We start from the raw sequence: 21,630 nt of genomic DNA on the forward strand, positions 1-21,630 counted from the left end.
CAGCTTTGCCAAGATGATTTGGCAGAAGCTCATCTAAAAATATGACGATAACAACCATCTCCAGCTCATTATGTTTGACACCAACAACTGGTCCAATACTTGAAGAAACTTGAAGAGTGATTGGTTTGATAGGAATACTCCTGGGGGAACCCTCATCCCCGATTGTCTTTAGCACATATGAGAAACTAGGAATGCTAATAACTTTCATAACACTCAGACCCAACCCTGATTTAGCATTCCCTATGCTGAAGCTGTGGAATACCATCAGCTCTGCAGCACCACTCCTGCCCCTTTCCCCCAATCTCTAACCACTTCAAGTTAAATATCGATGGGTCTTGCCTTGGCAACCTTAGTAGAGATGGTATTGGGGGTGTCATAAGGAATAGCAGTGGCGACTGGGTCATCGGCTTTAGAAAAAGCTTCACCCATGCCACAAACAATCTCATGGAACTTTTGGCCTTAAAATGAAGGCTTGAAATTGGCCCTAGAACAGAATCTCAAACCCCTAGAAATTTGCATTGACTCACAGGAAATCATTAGCATGCTACAAAATGGTAACTTATTATATGACCCAACAATCTTTTAACGCAAGTCATTGCTGAGAAGTTTGGGAGGACCACCAGTCTAACATAGTTACAGGAAGCAAAATAGAGTGGCTGACTTGATGGCAAATAAAGGATCGGAGCTGGATCTTTTTGACAAACTCCATGTTTTTGTAACTCCACCAGCTAGCGTAGGAGTAGTTTTTTGGGAGGATTTTGCTAGAAAATCCTTTAGCCGAACAGTGTCTAGCAACGGGAATGTTAATCCCGACATGTATGTTTTTGTGCCTGATTAGGCCTTACTTTGTACAAACCTTAATTTACCTTTAGTGCATAAAAAAGAAAACAACCTAACCTATAAAAATTAAACAACTCATCACCACTCCACCTCACAACCCCATACCCACGTGCTCCCCCTCGTACCTAGGGGTGTTCACGGTTTGGTTTTTAACCAAACCAAACCGCGATTCAAACCAAACCGATTAAAAAAAACTGATATTTGGTTTGGTTTGGTTTTGAATTTTAAAAAACCGATACTAATTTAGTTTGGTTTGGTTTTACTCTAAAATAACCGATAAAATAACCAAATCGAACCGATATATATATATATATATATATATATTATAATTATTTATATATTATTCATAAATATAATCTAAATATTTGTTACATTTTATATTTTAATCATGATTTAACTTTAGTCATAACACATTCAGTCATATGTCTTTATCCAATTGACAGTACCTTATGAGATTCTAAATGAATTTCTCATTTTGAATGACAAATGATATTAATTGTGAAAATAATATCTTGTTGTATATTGAATTTTACAGCTGAGATTCAGTAGACTATAGACAATCACTAATTTTAATTTCTTTTTTTAACCTTGTTGAGCAAGAAGTTTATGTGTTCATTCTGTTAAATATTGCTTTTTAATATTTTCTTAGAAGTGTTCATATGGTGTTGTCATGGCTTTGCCGAAATATAATACTCAGTTGACATCATAGTTTCAAGGTTGATATACAACACTCGATTGACATCTCATACATTAGATTGAATTTGTTTTTTAATTTTTCAACTTTTATCATTAGGTAAAGTTATAAACCGAAAAAATCGAACCAAACCGACTAAACCGACAAAAACCAAACCAATGATTATTTTTTTATTTGGTTTGGTTTTGTTTTAGAAATTTTAAAACCAACGAAGTTGGTTTAGTTATGATTTTGACCAATAACCGATCCATGAATACCCCTAAAAATTTCTAAAATCAAAGCAAACCAAACCAAACCAAATATAACAATACCATCAATTTGATTCTCATCGATTTAGTTACGATTTTAATCAATAACCGCCCAAACCATGAACACCCCTGCTCTACCCCATTTTCACGTTTTTTGGGGGCCCCTCGCCTTTTTAATTTAATATAAACAGCTTCATAGAGAAGGGGGGGAAGACGAACAATTCACATCGACTCTCACTCACAGATTTCGAATCACACACCACAACACTACACACACGGGATACACACGAAAAATGGAGTAATCGAGAAATGGAGGGAGTTTGAGAGAGATTGAGCGAGAAAGGAACTAAGGGACGAGGGAGAGTGAGAGAAACAAAGAGGAAAAGAGAGATCGGGATTGAAAGAGGAAATCGGCGAGAAGGACAGTGAAACCGGTGAGAATCCGGCTGGTTTTCGAGTTTTGTCAGGCGAAATTTTTGCCGGAATCGGCTCCCGCTCGTCGAATTGACCCACCCTGTCCCGAAATCCCCAAAAAATCTCTTCGTTTTTCTTGATTTATGGTTCTTGAGTTGATTAGCTGATTTGGCTTAATTTTTAAAGTTTGAAACTTCTTATTTTTCGGGGAAAAATTGGATTGTTTGTGTTGGTTTTGATTTGGGGTTTTTAAGGAGATGATGTTTTGGAGGGAAAGGGAAAGGGAGAGTAAAGACCAGAATGGTGGACCACCTTGTGGACAAGTTAGAGTGCTTGTTGTTGGAGATTCAGGTATTGAGCTACAATGCAAATGCTTTTTGTTTTCTCCTTTTTATTCTATTAGTTATATTGATCTACTTTCCATTTTTTTTTCTTGTGTGTGTTTTGTTACTTGTAAGGATGTTTTTCTTTGTTTTCTTAAGCAGATTACTAGTTATGTATCGTCTTGAACTTGGTTTCTAGTCAATAGGTCAGAGTTTGGTGGTAAAACTTAGTGTTCTGAGAAACTGGTAGTGATGGTAAAATAGACCCTTGCACAAATGCAAGGTAAGATTGCGTATAATATATTGGCCCTTCTCTGGACCTCGCGCATAGCTGGAGCGTTAGTGCACCGGGCTGCCCTTTGGTAGTGATGGTAAATATAATTGCATAGATTCAGAAATGATTGAAGACGGGAGATAACAAGTAGATGCGAGTATTATGAGTTTTCTGATTTTTGGACGTAGTTACTTATGGGCTGCACCAAGTATGTATCTTAGTAATCGATGAAGTGGTGAAAGCTATGGAAAATCAGGGTCCCAAATTCCAATAGAGATGGAACATTTGGTTATTTGTTCTCATCTGCTTAGGTCTTAGTGTGTAGGGTTACTTGATGCATGTGAAAGTGATGGTATGTAGAGAGTACCAGGTGGAATAATTGAGGTGTGCACAACTAGCCCAGACACCACCTTTATCCAAAAAAAAATAACAAAGACATAGGTTCATTTGGAGTTTGGACTTCTCGCAATTTGGAAAATTTAGGTCAATGCAAGATGAAGAAAGAGTGTATTTATAATCTAAGAGTTGTTGTTTTCTATTGTTATCAAAGAATTGGCAATGGACATTAAAATGTAGTGCAAGAATTACTTTTAACCTACTAAATTTGGAGGATAATGGGCACACTACATACTGTTACATCCGTTTGAAAAACATAGTAATGATTGATCTAACTCATTTAGAGTGTGACCGCGTCTTACAATTGTGTTAAAGTCTGGTTCATAGCTGTGATGAGATGATTGTTTATACGTTAGAGGCTATTGAACACCATCTTAGGGGTTATTTGGTAATGGTGTAAATGTATGGGAAAAGCTGATTATTAAGAGTAGACAAATATAACTTTTTCTACAATGAGATATTTATCAAGAAAAAAATAAAATGAATTTCTTTCGATATTATGATGACAACAGATATTGGTACACGTACTCATTCTTAGAAGTATGTACAACCTAAACATTATCCTCATTTTCTCTTGACAAATCATCTTGTGGGTTTTGTGGCTCAATCCAAATGGATATCCTCATTTTTTTTTCTTTGGTTGAAATGAACCGAATGTTTTGGATATGATCTTCTGAATGCCTTTTGTATAGTACAGTAACTGATACTGTCTGCTGAATTTCCTCCTGAACATCCATTAGGTTGTAGATTCAAAATGTGACTAAGAACTTTAACCTGAAGGCTTTGTTACTTGTTGACTAAAATGTTTTATGATGCTTAAATCAGTAGTTAGTACATCTAAATTCTAATGCATTAAGCTTCTGTGGTAGTGACTTTGTTAACTTAGCAGAAGCTCGGGAAGTAAAATATGCACCTATTCAGCGTTATCTGGCCTTTCAGCGCTATATACAGCTCTATTTATACCTAGGGTGAATAACCTGTGCACCAGGCAACCGTGGACATGCCTGAATTCCCTGAAGTTCCAACATATTCAGCATTCTCTGTCCTTTCAGCCCATTTGTACATAGGGTGAATAACCTGTGCATCACGCAGCAGTGGATATGCTTGAAGTTTCTAAAGTTCTCCCTGAGATGTTCCTGTAACTTCGGTACATCTTTCCTTCTAAAGATGTTCCAGAGTGATCCACCTTCTATATTCTCAAATTCTTCCCTTGTTCAGGCACAGAGTTATCTTTGCACTCATCACTTAATTCCTTATCTTGCTTCGTAATTGCTTGTACTATTGACTGCACCTTTTGTTACCACCTCCAGCACTAGTCTTTCCCTCTGGCTCAGATACATGCAACAATTCGTTTTCACATTCTTTCTTGTCCTCAGCCATCTGAAGTTCCCTTTTATTTTGGGCAACATGTTTTTTATTTATTTTACAATGTTCCCATTTCTGAAAGCTGGTCAGCTGTCGGATTATTGCTTGAGTACTATTCTATGGGATCATACGTTGCACGTTTATCCCAAGTTATTTAATACTATAAAACTTGAATTGCTAATAATCTCTAATCTCTAATCTCTAATCTCCAATCTCCAATCTCTATCTCCGATATACTGAAAGTGCGAAGTGCCTTAGAAGTGTTGTTTGAACTTTTTGCCCCTTATTTAGAGACTAATCTTTAGATAAAATCGTCTTTTCACGAAATCCCAATGAGGAAGGTGTTAGTGCTTTATCATTGAGTCAATAATATCAATCCCTCTTATCGTGCTACTTCTAGGGCGGGAAGAAGATAAACAAAAAGACGACACCATAAAATTAGGAATTAACCATAATAAGACAACCAAAAACCCTTTTCAAATAAGGATATATTTATTACAGTCAATATTTAGTATCATAAAAATAAGGAAAAAAGTGAAAAGACGATTTTGTCTATTATGGAGACTTTTAATGAAGGGCAAAAAGTTGAAACAACATTTCTAAGGCCTTCACACTTTTAATATAATATAGTTGTGTCGACTCATTCACCCTATTAGACATATCATGATGCAGCTTAGTCACAGGTTCTAAATGCAAGGAACTCATAAGCAATAATTGTCTATGGTCGCATCTCAGGCTTTGACGACCCTTTTAGCAGTTTGACAGCAAGATTTAGGTTAGTCACTCTGTGGATATGTGTACTCCTTAAAAGGCAAGCTGCTATGAAACTCCAGGCAGCGACGGGGTAATCAGATGGAGGCCAATCTTTCAACTGCAGATCTGAGGCTATCCAGCATTATCAAATTGACCTCCCATTTGTCCCCTGAAAAATTGTTGGATGTTAACTTTTATTTCACACCAATCTAACCAGTTGATGGCTATGTCATTCGAACGAAGAGGATGGTTTATGCTCTTTATCTGGCAACATGTTCACCATGGCTTCCCAGCTTAACAGTGAGGTAGTCTCAAGAGTACTGACAATCACAGGCACCTTTCACCCAATGAGACTGAAAATGCTTCAGATCCTCCTAATGAAGATCTTTAGCTGCTGGATAGTGTATAATTGTCATCAGAATCGCCACGGGATGCTTCTTTATGCAATTTATTTTTCTGCTTATCATTTTCTTCCACTGCTTTCCTACATAAGCATGGCCACTGAGGAATTTCATGCATGTGTTGTATTCAAATCTTTTAGCATTATCTTCAGCTTTTTCCAACTACTCCGATTCCAATTATTTTGACTTTATCGGCAGGCGCTTCAGTTCTAAAATTCCCTTAACCATATACAGCTCCATTTTGCCTCTCTTGCTCTGCTTTACTGAATTTAAATGTAAAATTCTTCACATTGCGAGTTCTTATTCTTTCAGCGAAGTCCAAATAAAGCTTTGAATGACAACAACAACAACAAAAAACCCAGTGTATTCCCATATAGTGGGGTCTGGGGAGAGTAAAATGTATGCAGTCCATACCACTACCTCTGGAGAAATAGAAAGGTTGTTTCCAATAGATCCCCGGCTCAAGACAGAATAGTAAACAAATTCATAATAAAGCATGAACAAGATGTAGACAAAGTAATACCCTACACTAACGAACCAAAGGCACCCCCCACCCATGCCCTCCTACTAGCAACTCCAACCTATGGACATAGCCCTACGACTACTTGCCCGACTACCCCAAAGCTCTCCTAACTACTGGCTACGACCCACCCAAACGCACTAGCCTTCTAACCTAATTTGTGTCCTCCAAACCTTTCTATCTAGGGCCATGTCCTCAATAAGCTGTAACTGTTTCATGTCCCGTCTAATCACCTCTCTCCAGTAATTCTTCGACCTATCCCTACCCCGCCTGAAACCATCCAAAGCTAGCCTCTCACACCTACGAACTGGGGCATCCGTGCCCCTCCTCATCACATTCCCAAACCATCTTAATCTAACTTCCCGCATCTTGTCCTCCACCGAAGCAACTCCCACCTTCTCCCGGATAGTCTCATTCCTAACCCTATCACCCTTAATAAGCCCACACATCCAACGCAATATCTGCATTTCCGCCACCTTCAATTTTTTAATATGGTAGTTCTTGACCGGCTCACACTCCTCTTCATACAACATGGCCAGACGGACTGCCACTCTGTAGAATTAGCCCTTAAGCTTGGGCGGCATCTTCTTATCACACAACACTCTCGAGGTGAGCCTCCACTTCATCCATCCTGCCCGACAGAGGCGAACCCAAGATTTGAAGTCTGTGGCTGCACCGGTATTGTCAAAGGCGCGCATAAGCCTTGAAGCAAGACTCAAAATGTGTTGAGAGCTCGCGTCGCTTAATGTGTAGTTTAGGTTCTAATTTCTAAGATATACTTTCCCGTGTCAATGAGGCTTTCTGAAGAGACGAACACTAAACAATTGATATTTCACTTCATAAAAAAAATTAATTTATTTGTTCATATATTTGTCATTCATGCTTATATTATTAGTCTTGGACTATATATATATTTATATTTTTTCTCCTTTTATGCCTTTTTTTGTTTAATCTCATGCTTTATTTGTACTTTGTGCTTAAACACAATGGACCTTGAAACTTTTTTGCGCTTTTTGTTTTTGATAATACTGTGGTGCACTAATATTATCTTAACATAGACGTTAGCAAAATCTTCAGTGTCGATTAAAGAATATTATCATATTCGATTGGTCGTCAATGACACGAATAATACTGAAAAAATAAATATATAGAACAGATATGAGTTCTAAGCTAATAACTTTAATTTACTTTCTTAAAATATGAAGTTCAACAAATATGTTGACTTTTAACATTTTTTAGCAATTGGTTGTGGTAGCTTAATTGTAAAGGCGTGTTCATCATACAACAAGGTCGCGGGTTCAATTCTTTAGTCCAACAATTTTGATATTTTAGCCTTTAAACTTGAAGTACTGAAAATAAAAAGGAAAATGTTGCGCTATCTGGGGATTGATCCTGGGTCGCGTGGATGGAATTGCTGATTCCAACTAGTGCAACCGAGGTTCACTTTCAATTTTCTTTGGGTGCACTATTACATATATCCGAATTTCTAAAGATATATACACACATATATACACAATTTTTTCGATGTTAACGGGTGCACGTGTACCCCCACCTATACATGTGGGTCCGCCCCTGCTGCCCAAATACGGTGGGAGATCTTCGTCAATCTCTCCATTCCCCTGAATCATGGACCCGAGATACTTAAAACTATCCCTCTTACAAACAATCTGGGAATCCAACCTTAGTACCACCTCATTCTCTTGCCTTAAGCCATTAAACTTGCATTTCATATACTCAGTCTTGCTCCTACTCAACCTGAATCCTTTAGACTTAAGAGTTTGTCCCCAAACCTTCAATTTATCATTCTCACACCCCATCGCGTCTCGTCAATCAAAACAACATCATCTGCAAAAACCATATACCAAGGCACCTCTTCTTGAATACGTCGCATCAACACATCCATCGCCAAATACCAAGGCACCTCTCCTTGAATACGCCATGTCAACACATCCATCACCAACACAAACAAAAACGGGCTAAGAGTCGATTCTTGATGCAACCCTGTCAAGACAGGGAAATGCTTTGAATCTCCCGCCATCCTGACCTGAGTCTTTGCTCCATCATACATGTTCTTAATCGATTTTATGTACTCCACGAGGACCCCACTTACCTCCAAGCATCTCCAAAGACCCTCCGTAGGAACTTGGCCGTACGTCTTCTCCAAGTCAATGAACACCATATGTAAGTCCTTCCTTTCCCTATACTTCTCCACCAGTTTCCACACCAGGTGAATTGCCTCCGTCGTCGAGCGACGGGGCATAAATCCAAACTGATTCTCCGAAATAAACACTATCCTCCTCAACCTCCACTCGACTACTCTCTCTCAAATCTTTATAGTGTGGCTCAACAACTTAATACCTCTATAGTTGTTGCAACTCTGGATGTCACCCTTATTCTTATATAAAGGAATCGTAGTACTCCATCTCCACGCCTCGGGCATTTTTGCAGTCTTGAAAATAACATTAAACAATTCAGTCAACCACCTCAAATGAGCCCCGCCAGTAAACTTCCAAAAATCCACTGGACTCTCATTGGGCCCCATCGCCCTACCCCTTTCATATCCTTTGAATAGCATCTCTTACCTCCTCTACCTTAAAACGTCTACAATAACTGAAATCACGACACTCCTCTGAGTGCTCCAGCTCCCCTAACACAATGTGTCTGTTCCCCTCATCATTCAAGAGTCTATAAAAATATGAATGCTCCAATCCATAAGGTCAAAATATCCAAAGCAGCTCCACTCTATTACATAAGCCTATACCCGAGTAATGTGGTCAGCTCAAGGAATGCTTTTTCTGTATATTCAAAGTCCACATACCATTTGATACGGATATTGCAACGATCCACTATATATTTATAGTTACTTTTCCCATTCCAAGCTTTGATTTTTCCACTTAAATAAGCTGGACTAATATCATGGTCCTTGACGTGGAATGGAATACTGCATCAAGAGATTATCCCCCTCTCTCTCTCTTTCAGGTAACACTTTGCTGAAACGGATTATCAGTCGGTGACATCCTACAAATCTTGAACAAAATTAAAGTAGTTATTTTCTTATTTATGAATCAAAATGCAGACAAGTATATGCCAAGCAATGTTTAATTGAAGTTTCAGTTTCAGCTTCTTATTGACTATTTTAAAATAGTTGGACTAATTGAAGCCCTTTTGGGGGTTTCCATTAATAAGATAATTTGAAGCACTTTTTGGAGTTTGGCCATTATATATGTAGCAAATGATGCACGGATATCATACTGTACGTGGAAGCAAGATAAGGTGCTAGTAATTGAAATTCCACTTCAAAAAATGACTCCATAGCTCCCATATTTGTCTTTATTTGTGCGAAAGAAGAATTACAGCTTACAGCTTCTTTGGATCCTTTTGATAATCTTTGAGGGTCACCATTTTATTGGAAAACAAAAAGCAACAACAATAAAACCAAACAACTTTGAGGATCACCATTTAAATTTATTTGTGGGGATGGAAATTTATATAGTTGGGAAGGTAGTGAAAATAGTGGCTCCGTTTAATGCTTCTTACTTTTCAAGTGTTTGTTTTGCTTTCACAGTCGTGCTTGGCTTTAGCCTTTTTGAAAAGTCCTGGGTACATCAGATGAAGCACTGGGGGAATGTTTTATTGGATACAATAGGTTTTAGTCATCAAACAGAGATCAAACAAAGATTGTGTTAATAATGTGTTATAAATAACAATACACTATCAAGGCAACAAGAGATATAACCAAAGAAATTGGAGGGAGAGAGAGATTGTATTTCTCTTCAAACTTGATGTGCAAATGAATTGAATAAACTTCCTATTTATAGAATAACAAAAGTTGTTGTGTAACACATTTCACTAAACTTGCATCACAATTACTTTATAACATATTTTGCGGATAACGTGTTATAAAATAAAAGTGATGTACTATGCTAAAATACAAATGCATAGAGAGGAAGTATCAAGATCACTTTTCTTTCCTCTTCAGTTCATGCATTTCGTATTACAAAGAAAGGCTATTTATAAGCCTTGAAAAATACTTGGCACAAAGTATGTTGTGGGCCCCACTTACTTGGGCACAAAGTTGCCCCACTAACTTGTACCATTTGGTATCATATGTCAGACAACATCTTTCTTTGATGAAATGTATCACTGATCTCAACCATATGCATCCTATCCTATGGACATCACTAGAATTTTTGTTTTACATAGATGTCCATCCAAGGGAGGAGAGTGTTGTAAAATGGATGTCCATCACTTTGTGCCCAGTAAGTTGAGGATTAGTAATCCTTTTTAGAAATTGAATGGATTCAATCTTATACGTACGCGAGGAAGGTAATCAAAATGGGGCCATAGCATATTTTTTTCTCAAGTATTTTTCAAGGCTTATAAATAGCCTTCTTTGTAATAAAAAATGCATGTACAAAAGTGCAAAAGTAATACTATCTGATTGCAAGGTGTTTGCTTGAGCTACTTGCAGGCTATCCAAGAAACTGTCGGGCCATGTCATACTTTATGCCTAACTACTTTTTGCTTATCTGATTGCAAGCTTATCCCATTGCAAGCTTATCCGATTTCAAGCTTATCCAATAAACTATGTATATAAATGAAAATCCGTAATATGGTGTATTAAGGATAAAAAGTGCATTTGTGGACCATCGGGAGGGAAAGAAATAACAGATGTTTTGAGAACAAGGGTAATCCAATAAATAAAGTAAAGATGAATTGTATTTGAATGTGATTTTTGGTGTAGAGAATTTTGCATCGATGATTTTGATGCCATCTTAGAATTTTTGGAGGGCTTTCTTCTTTTTGTTGTTCTATTGTTGTCCATACAATCTTTTCGTATTGATGAATACATTGTTACCTTAATAAAAATGGGTAAAAAGCATGATTTTTATCCTTGGAACCCAATGATCTACCATGCTTTAGGGGTGTATGGGATTCGGAAGTTATGACACTATTAGATTGTCCTATTAAGACATTTATTCAGATAGACACATTCTATGCAAGGATATATAACTTAGGTATGCTCTTCAAATTAGTAAATGCGTTTGTCATTTGATTTGCAATTTTGCAAATGGATGACCCTCTAGACCTCCTGGTCGCATACGGGGGGATATGGATCAAAATGAGATTATGACGAAAGGTTCCACGTATAAATATGTACTGAATTATCATCAGTATGATCTTTATTCAAAAGATAAGTTAGTTATAATGCTAGAAGCATTTGTGATCTAAAATTAATTTTATATTTCAACTAGAAATGCTCTTTCATGGCAGACCAATTGATTTCAATTGCAATAATTCTTGAAAATGAGAAGAGTTAGTGATCATAATAAGGATGCAATATGCTCTTGAAAAGCCTACGACATAATAGTTCATGAAACCACCTCATGGTTTCATAAGAGGTTCCGGTACCGGAAAATAATGAAGTGATAAGATCTCAGTAAGAAGTTGCATTGCTAACCGATTAAAAATGATATCTCGTCAACGTCGTTGTACTCTTTTTCCATTAGCTAATGTTTTACCCATTGAGCTTTCTTGGATAAGGTTTTTAATGAGGCAATTAGCAATGTGTAATACTAGATACATGCACTGTTTTAACTTCACTAGAATTTTTTCCCACTGGGTTTCCCTATTTAGGTTTAATGAGACATATTATCTATTAATAAACATCCAAGAGGGAGTATTATAAATGCACTGTATTGTGGATGCCCATTACACAATTTATCGGATAAGCTTGCAAACAAGAGGTCTAGAGGATCATCCATGTGCAGAAAATAGCAATCAAATGCCAGATACATTTACTGATTTGAAGAGGATAGCCAAGTCACATATTTCTGCAGAGAATGTCTCTATCTGAATTAATGTCCCAACAGGACAATCTACTAGTGTCATAGCTTCTGAATCCTATACTTACCTGAAGTAAAAAAACATCTTATTTGGATGTCTATTACACAGTTTATTGGATAAGCTTGCAATCGGATAAGCTTTTAGTCGGATAAGTTTGCAATCAAACAAACAGCTTGCAAGTAGCTTACATAGTTGCTTCTGTTCTTCTATAAATAGAAAGTCAATTTAGTTCATTTGTACATCAACTTTGAAGAGAAATTAAATCTCTATCTTCCTCCAACTTCTTTGGTTATATCTCTTGTTGTCTTGATAGTTTATTATTATTTTGTAACGTGTTATTGCCATGATTTTACTTTTATAACACGCAATCAACACAATTTGTTCAATGGATTTTTACCTATATAAACATTTAATTTTCCATCTAAGTTGCACGGACTCTTCACATTCGATGCTGCACCCGTGTTGGATTCTCCAAAATATACTACTTTTGGAGAATCCGACACACACCTGCTGACATTTTCGAAGAGTCCGAGCAACATAGCTTTTCATGGACATCCAAGGGGGAGTGTTGTAAAAATAGTGTTGGATGCCCATGTGGCTCGTAGCTAATCTTGGTGTCCAAGTAGATGGACCCACGCATGGTAAGCAAACATTTTTGCCCAAGTAAATTTGTTTCCGGAGGCTTATAAATAGCCTTTTATCATATTAAGCAATATACAAAGAAAAGTCTATCTCCTGCCTTTTATCATATTAAGCAATATACAAAGAAAAGTCATTCTCCTGCTTTCTCCATTTGTTGTTATTTGCTTTTGTACTCCCTTAAAGCAAAACAAACATAAGAAAAGTAAGAAACATTAAATGGAGCCACTATTTTTGCTATGGTGCTTGGCTTTAGCCTATGAAATGTCCTGGATACATCAGATGAAGCACTGGTGGAGTGTTTAGCTGGGTACACTAGGTTTTAGTCATCAATTTATATAATTTAAGTCCATCTGATGTAGTCTTCTTATTAAGTGTTCAAGTCTTTCCTGTCTGGTGTTTGATGTTTTTCCTGCGATATTTAGACTTTGTAAGAAGTTCAGGATATTAGCTTCTCCCTCTTTATTTATACACAGTGATTCGTTGTTTTCAGTTTCCGTTTCACCATTTTTCTGCTTCATATTTTCTGGTAGGTGTGGGAAAGACTTCTCTTGTTCATCTGATTCTCAATGGTTCTTCCACGCCTCACCCTCCTCAAACAATTGGCTGTACAGTCGGAGTAAAAGTATGATTCACAGTTAATTTTGTTCTCCCTATACTATGAAAAGTGTGCTGTGAATGCATGCCCATATCAAAACTAATCTTTTCTTGTTTCTCCTGTAAAGCACACTACTTATGGAAATTCTGGTAGCTCCTCAACTAGCATAAAAGGCGATGCCGAGAGAGATTTTTTTATTGAACTCTGGGATATATCAGGACATGATCGTTACAAAGAATGTCGATCTCTGTTCTACTCGCAAATTAATGGTGAGCAACTAGATTCATCTCGTAAACTGCTTTATATACCAAAAAGAATTTCCTATGCACACTCGTACAAGTTACAATATATGTTCTGGATGACCTTCAGCTGATACCTGATAATTAATATCAGAAGATGGTTAAAGCATGAAAACTTTCTAGATAACTGATTATGTTTGTTCTTTTAAACAGAACTCAGAGATCTTACATGTTTGTTGTCATCAAATTTTTGTTCCTGAATTTTCCTTCATTAGGGAGAGTTTAATGGATGACTCTCTTTCTGTGAAGTATACGTTCTTAAATTCTGATGATAGTTGGGTGAAATTATTTTTAGTTCCACTTGAGGTGTTACTTTTATACTCTCTCTTTCTCTCTAAGGCAGTGGGAAGCACTTTTTATAACTATTCATCCTGGTGATAGTCGGATGAAAACTAATATGGATGATTTTCAATTTCCACTTTAGGTGTTATCTTTGTATATGATCTATCTCAAAGAAGGACAAAGACAAGCTTGCAGAAGTGGGCTGTAGAGATAGCAACAGCAGGGACATTCTCGGCTCCTCTAGCTTCAGGTGGTCCTGGCGGTCTCCCTGTTCCTTACATTGTCATTGGCAATAAAGCAGATATCGCTGCAAAAGAGGGTATTAGAGGAAGCAGTGGCAATCTTGTTGATATGGCTCGACAGTGGGTTGAGAAGCAAGGTCTACTTCCTTCTAGCGAAGAGATCCCCTTGACCGAGAGTTTTCCTGGTGGTGGAGGTCTTATTGCGGTAATTTTATACGACACAACTTGTATGGATTCACAATTGAAAACTTCTAGAGTGATTTTGTTTTGTTATAAAAATCAGTTGTCTTCCGGCAAGATAAATTTCTGGTACTTAAGCTGTTACTGAAGAAGGGTCGTTACTTATTTGTCTATGCTAGTACGTTAAGGTCAGCTTTTGTTGTGGTCTGACACAGTGTTCCCTCTCGTCAAGCCAAGTCTTTATTGGCGTAGCAATATAAGTTTTCATCTTCTTGTTGGGTTAAAAATGCTTATTAAGAGTAGCAGTTTAGGGAGGTGCATGCAGAAAGGTTTCTTATTTAAATCTGAAGGAAATCAGTTACCTCATTCTCAGACCTTCTTCTAAGCTCTACCACTGCGCATTTTCTTGTGTTTGAAGAGGTAAAAAAATGGTTGCCTGCTACTAGAATATGAAGCTGACAGTCTCATACATGAAGAAAGAGATTGTTGACTTAAATAATCTGCCAACTGAACCTAGTGGACAGGATGTGTTTTCCTTCATCCATTTTTCATTTTCTCTACTTTTTCTGGATAGATTTTTCATGCTTGAAATTCTCTGATCATACTTTTGTTATTCGTTTGGAACTAATTGTATTTGAATAATTGCTTTGTTAATTGTCAAAACCATGTTTTTTGATCCATCCTTTTGTTCTTCTTCATGGCTGAATTTTTACTCGCTACATATCTCAGTCCATTAGTAGGAGGATGTTCTTGTAGGTCTAAGCTGTTCGTCAACATGTGTTTTGATTTTGGCAAATTAAAACATTTGTTTTGACCTTACTCATCATAGGCTGCCTTTTCATTACATTGCAACCAAATCCCAAAAAGTAAAGGAGAAAAGAACAGTAGCTACTGTGTGACATTGGTTAATCTGAAGCTTTTAAAGAGAAACTTTTTTACTTTTTTACTCTCGTAGAGAGCTTATGGAATAGGCAGCTTTTGTTTCCCACCAGTTGATTTTTCTCTGAGGAGCCTCCTAATTGTGAGGATACTTGCCAGTGAATGTCGGTTTCTCTGTAAGAGTTTCTCTGTATGAATTTTGGTAAACATGAAGAGAAGCAGGTGCTTTGAGTTATGGACATGCTCTCCAGCTTATTATCAAATTATATGCTCTCTCTACACCCCAGTTGCTTTCTTTTACTCTTGCTTCCCACAAACCCTGCCCCAGCAACTCTCCTCGAAATTTTAAACATGCATCTGGCTGTAGTAAGTCTTGAAACAATAATCATGGCAAATGTTGAGTGTATCTCATTGCTCTTAGTTGTTGTAAGTTTATACATGTCTTTGATATATGGTTAGTAAGAAGTTCAATTTTCTTTTTAAGTAAGATTCAATGGATTTACATATGTAATATTTTTCAGCCCTTGAAATCCTGCAGGCCGCTAAGGGAGCAAGATATGACAAAGAAGCTGTCATGAAGTTTTTCCGCATGGTCTGTATATTATTCCTTTGCATCTAAAGTGAGATTTACTTAATCTATCCTACATTATTGAAGTGTGGGGTTTGCGATTTTCAGTTAATCAGGAGGAGATACTTCTCAGATGATCTACCTGGTAATCATTGGTCTTCCCCAGTTCAAAAACCACTGCAGGGATCGAGCGAAATTTCAAATGATGATGATCACTTGTACAAAAGTAAAAGTTCAAGGTATGCCTGTGGAATTCGGTGAAAATTTGGTGCTGTTAAAGCCTTCCATTGTGGGTGAAAATTTCAAGTAGGGATTGTGGGATAAAGCAATCTCTCACAAGTCCCTTCAATTATTTGTTATTTGCATTATGAGAGTCTATTTGATGTTTTAATGGTAATTGGGTGATGAGGTCTTTTTTTCTCCTTATGTTGAACGTGAGCATAGTTGAATATCTACCTTCCTAATAGTGTTGTAAACCCTGGTGTTCCATCACCCAAAAGAAGTGATGCTTGGCATGTGGCCATTTATGGTGAACTTCCCAAGTGTTGTGGATAGAATGTCATGGTCACCTTGAATGAGCTAGATAGATAACTCGTTTCTCTAAGACAAGGGGAGGAGAGCAGGAAAAAATTATCACGTAAAAATATTTTTATAACTGTCCAAAAATATTAACTTAGTCACTACACCTTTAGCTTTGTGCATACTAGTGGATGAATGTGTGCTATACTTGTTCAGAAGTGTCGGGTGTCAAGACAAATTTATGATTGACTGGGATGGAGATACTCCTAGAAGTAGCCTCTCTACCTCCTCGAGGTAGGGGTAAGGTGTACACTCTTATCTTTTATGGGTCTTCACTGGGTTTGTGGTTGTTGGGATGGAGAGAATTTTATGTTTTAGAGTAGTGTCATATTCAGTGACAGCCGTGTCTTCTTACTTGTCTTTTTTACACCAACTCCATCTACGTTTACATGTTCTTTAAATCATATTCATAATCTGTCTTCCGCTTGTTGCAGTTATATCGGTGAATCTTACAAGTACAACACACTCCCTCCTTTACCAGCTCAACGCAATCTCACACCGCCTCCCACTCTTTACCCACAGCAACCCATGTCTACACCTGAAAACTATAGCATCCCCAGATTTGCCAGCACACAAGACATCAACACTGCCAGATACAAGCGCTCAGATATTAACGTCTGATTATCTTTCTTATTTTTCTCTTTTTTTCTTCATGTAATGGTACACATTTTCAGGTCCTAATCTGTGAAAAGCTTGTCTTATAAAATGTTTCTAACTCATTCTTTTTGACTCATTGTGGGATTGTTGAAATTGTAGGGTAAAGTTGAAAAGGCTCATCATATAAAGATCTTTGCTATAGTGTGCACCTTTTTTTTTCCCTTTGTTTTGTATCGGAAAAGGGTGTATAAGTTTATTTAAATTTGCTATGACAGTGTTCCACTCTCCATATATGTTTGTACATTTATCTTTTTGACTGTTGGTGCAATCTAATGACTTTATGTTGTGCGTGTAAATTGGATCGGACATCACTGTTATTTGAAAAAAATTGCGTTTTTAGTTCCTATTGTACATGCCATTTAATATAATCTAAGTAATAATAAATCAAGTTTGGTGGAGTATGATTACCTTGACAAATTTGTGCTCATGAATTTGACAGGTTAATGGTAGATAAATCAAAGCTTACACAAATTGATATGTTACTGTAGACATAGTGGAATAGACTAATTATTCCATCATATATGTGGAATAACTTATGTCATCATTGTAATACAAATGATGTGATGAAAAAATTGCTGGACTAATTATTATCTCTAATCAAATTTAGGATAAATCAGTCCTCCATTTTCCTCAGGAATTAATGTTCATTTTGTACCAAATGACCTCTTGAGACGGTTTTGATTAGTTGGATACGAATTTTGAGCCCGATACAAAATTTAGGATTATGTTGCTCAATTGTTTGATTATCGTATTATCTGAGACACACGCTGGGATCAAAATCTTTGTATTACTTGCGTCATATTGAATGTTTTTGTTCTACTATTTTGGTATAAAATCGAGGGTGACTTACATAAATTTTGAATTTTTAATGGATTCTAACACTTTTTTCCATAATTTTGTTTAATTATATGATGTCCCGGATTTTGATATTTGTGATACATATTTTTAGCCTTGATACATATGCATTATGATACATTTGTAATTTAGTGGTTAGTTAAATAAGGAAGCAACTGATTTTCAATTATTGAAGAGAGTAAAATTAGGTGCAAATCGTGGTATAAATACATTTGATTCCAGATGTATCATGATGATACATTTGATAAAATTACTCAATACCTATTAAAAATTTATTCTCACCAAAAATAAATAGTTTACATATGTCAAACATATGTTAGATGTACATTTATAAATAAATAAAAAATATGAATCACTATCACAATGTGCTTGTCATATGTATCACCAGTATTCCAACAATAAATGTATCATATTGGTAATGTATATCTTTTTGATGACTAATTAACAACACCAATACATATATTTTATGCTACTATATCAGTTTTACACATGTCGTTTCTCACGGGATAAAATATATCAATGATGTGCGTATAAAATGTATCACAGAATTAAATAAAATACCATATATATCAATTGAAAAATATCCAAACTGAATGCGGATGGTGAACTCATTAAAATGACCAAAATATGCATCATCCTTAAAATTATGAAAGAGTACACAAGTTTTTCATATGTATCTATATATGTATTAAATACATTTATTTGATACATATGACTGATACATATGTATATGTCTTGATACATATGATTGATACACGTGCATATGTCTTGATACTTGTGATTGATACATATAATCCACCACCACCATCACCTCCGTTGTTCGTCCGCAATATCACCGCTACCTTGGCTACCCCACCCCTCTGTCGTTCGTCCTCACCACCACCGCCACTTTGATCATTCTCATAAAAAATCTAATAATTGATTGTTCAATTTACTTATGATTAATACATATAGTCCACCACCATCATAACCTTCATTGTTCGTCCGCACCATCATCGCCACCTTGGCTACCTCACTCCCTTTATCTTTCGTCTACACCACCACTATCTACCAACAGAATGCCTTTGGTAAGTAATGGGATTAATAGTTCTGTATATGTAATGAATGTTTTAATTGGGCTTTAAAGTAGGATGTGTAGTCGGGCTATGAAAGTTGAGTCCGAAGGACTAACACTAGAAATGCGCTAGTCAGTATGGTTATCTATATGACCGGAAGGTTCGAATCCCTGAATGGATATGTGAATAGGAGGTTCGCATCCCCCATATTATATACATTGGTGCTTAAGTCACCATGATTGTACTGGAAGGTTCGAGTCTCCCACAAAGAAATATATTGTTGTGGATATTCTCTGGTTCTAGCGGCTACACGCACTAGGGCCCTTCCAGTTAGGAGAGAATTGGAACCATATAGCCCATAAGTGCCTTGTTTTATGATGGTTATGCTACATAACCTAGGTTAAGGTTTTTAAATGCATCTTAAACCTTGTTTCCTATTTCAGCACGGTATATATATATATATATATATATATATATATATGATTGCATGTGATGACTGACTTGGTTATGAATGGTGACATTATTTTATTCTTCTATCCTGAGTTACATGCTAGTGCTCCAACCACTAACCGTCTACGTATGATGTATCCCCACGCGATGTAGGCGTCGGAACTTCTTCAATTTTTTTTGCGCAATGATCAGGTGTTCGAGTGGTTCGTGAGTTGACATTGAAGTGGTAAGCTTCCATACTTTGAAAGGCTACATTTCATGGTCGTTATATTCTATATCTCAGACATTGTTTAGATTTTGTTTTAGCTATTATCGGGGGCATGTCCCAATATTTTAATGACTTTGGTTTTATAGAGGCTTTGTTGGATTATTGTGGACTTGGGTGTGTTGTTTTGGTGGATTGATTCGATGAAAGACGATTGTCTGATTACCGGTGATTGTTTAGATATTTCATGAATAAATATGAGTCTTAGTTTACACTATCTTGTTATATGTTTGAAATTTATCCGACATTTGAGGTTGTTGTGCTAACTAGGTTAGGTGAAGGGGGTGATCTCCAGTCCACGTGGGACTTGAGATACCCATCACGATCAAGCCCTAGTTCGGGTCGTGATAAAGTTGGTATCAGAGCCTAGATTCATGGTCAATTGGGTATCCATAAACTGTGTGAAGTGGAGTCTCTTTTATGGGTAAGTAGCGCGCCACACTTATAAGGGAAAGGCTATAAGACATTTATAAATGTTTCCCTTTCTTGTTGTCTTAACTTTGAGGTATAAAGTCTAAGGTCTTAAATTCTTCTGATTTTCGTTTGCTCACCTTTCAGATCATGACTCCAAGAAGTTTGATGTTCATTTGAACTCTTTTATCCCATCTGAGGATAATGTGGACGGAGCTCATCCAACTTTTAGGGTTCAAACCCAATCAAGGGTTGTTACATCTGATTGTCCTCATGGGGTTCCGCTTGTCCCCACTGATCCTACTCTTGAGAGCAAAACACATACTTAGTCGTCTCCCAGGGAAGTTACTAATGCTGAGTTTTATCTCTCCATTAACCTATTAACTCAGTTGGTGACGTCTCAGTCATAACAGTCGGGTTCTGCTATTGTCGCTATGGGTTCGTCTGAGGCCACTAGAGTTGGCCAATTTATGAGGTTGTATCATTCAATGTTTACTGATGCTAAGTTTGAAGAGGATCCTCAAAGTTTCATTGATGAGATGAAGAAGATTATTCGGGTTATAGATGCTTCAGAGGTATAAAATATGGAATTTGCTGCCTATCAATTAAAATATATGGCATACCAATGGTACAAAGAGTGGGAATAATTAAAAGGCAAAGACGCTGGTTCTTCCTGATGGGATGATTTCTCTAGTGCGTTTCTGGATCACTTCTTTCCTCAGGAGTTGAGGGAGGCAGAAACAGAGGAATTTGTTAACTTGAAGCAAAGAAGAATGACAGTCAAGGAGTATGCTCTGAAATTCCATCAGTTGTCCAGGTATGCTTCTGAGATGGTATATAACATTAGGGTTCGGATGAGAAAGTTTGCTTCGAGATTGTCTCGTGAGTTGATTCTTGAGAGTAAGGTTACCTTATTGAACAAGGACATGGACATCTCCAGATTGATTGTGTATATGCAGCAAGTCAAAGAGGATAAAAAAAGCAAGCTGAGATTGGTGAGAAACAAAGTAAGAAATTCTGATATTTAGAACAGCATGGGGGCCAGTAGCAGAGTGGAAAGTGGCCTAAGAAGAAGAGCTGGGGAGTCCTAAATCCTATTTGATGGCTAGTGCTCCCTATCCAAAGTCGTCTGGTGATCGACACTTTCAGGGTGGTGATGCTTCTAGGGCATAGGGTGCCTAATCTCAGTTCAATGGGGCCCAGTCAGCACCATCCTACCCTTCTTGCATATTATGTGGTCAGCATCATCGTGGTCAATATGAGAAGGGGGAACCAATGTATTATATGTGGTTAGATTGGGCATATGCAATGGGATTGTCCCTCTAGATTTATTTTTGGGGCAAACAAGGCACCTATTGTCTCTTCATCATCTTCTGCACCAAAGGGTGCCACTTTTAGCTCCGGTACTAGTCGAAACTGTCTCTATGCTCTCACTACTTGACAGGAGTTTGAGGCATTTCCTGATGCCATAACTGGTATATTAAAAATCTTTTTCTGCGATGTGTACTGTTTACTTGATATGGGGAACGATCTCTCTTATGTGACCCTACTTGTGGCTGTGCATTTTAGTTTCGTTCCTGAGTGTCCGTCAATTTT

General features: G+C 37.1%; 1 protein-coding gene across 1 annotated transcript; it reads left to right on the top strand.

Annotated features, from left to right (window-relative positions):
• The first annotated feature begins 1,913 nt into the window (after positions 1–1,913).
• LOC107873539 (small GTPase LIP1) lies at positions 1,914–17,227 on the top strand. The gene is made up of 7 exons (XM_016720422.2): positions 1,914–2,547; positions 13,248–13,339; positions 13,440–13,581; positions 14,036–14,340; positions 15,733–15,786; positions 15,871–16,001; positions 16,776–17,227. The coding sequence occupies exons 1-7, from the start codon at positions 2,454–2,456 to the stop codon at positions 16,960–16,962; spliced, it is 1,005 nt and encodes a 334-aa protein (XP_016575908.1). The 5' UTR covers positions 1,914–2,453; the 3' UTR covers positions 16,963–17,227.
• Positions 17,228–21,630: the final 4,403 nt, after the last annotated feature.

Source organism: Capsicum annuum, chromosome 6 (genome assembly GCF_002878395.1).
Source record: "Capsicum annuum cultivar UCD-10X-F1 chromosome 6, UCD10Xv1.1, whole genome shotgun sequence".
Lineage (NCBI taxonomy): Eukaryota > Viridiplantae > Streptophyta > Magnoliopsida > Solanales > Solanaceae > Capsicum > Capsicum annuum.

Excerpts from the sequence above, each read along its gene's own strand:
- LOC107873539 (XM_016720422.2), top strand. The coding sequence starts at position 2,454 with ATGATGTTTTGGAGGGAAAGGGAAAGGGAGAGTAAAGACCAGAATGGT. Across the intron at positions 13,340-13,439 it reads GCTGTACAGTCGGAGTAAAA|CACACTACTTATGGAAATTC; the intron begins GTATGATTCACA and ends TCTCCTGTAAAG. Across the intron at positions 15,787-15,870 it reads TCATGAAGTTTTTCCGCATG|TTAATCAGGAGGAGATACTT; the intron begins GTCTGTATATTA and ends TGCGATTTTCAG.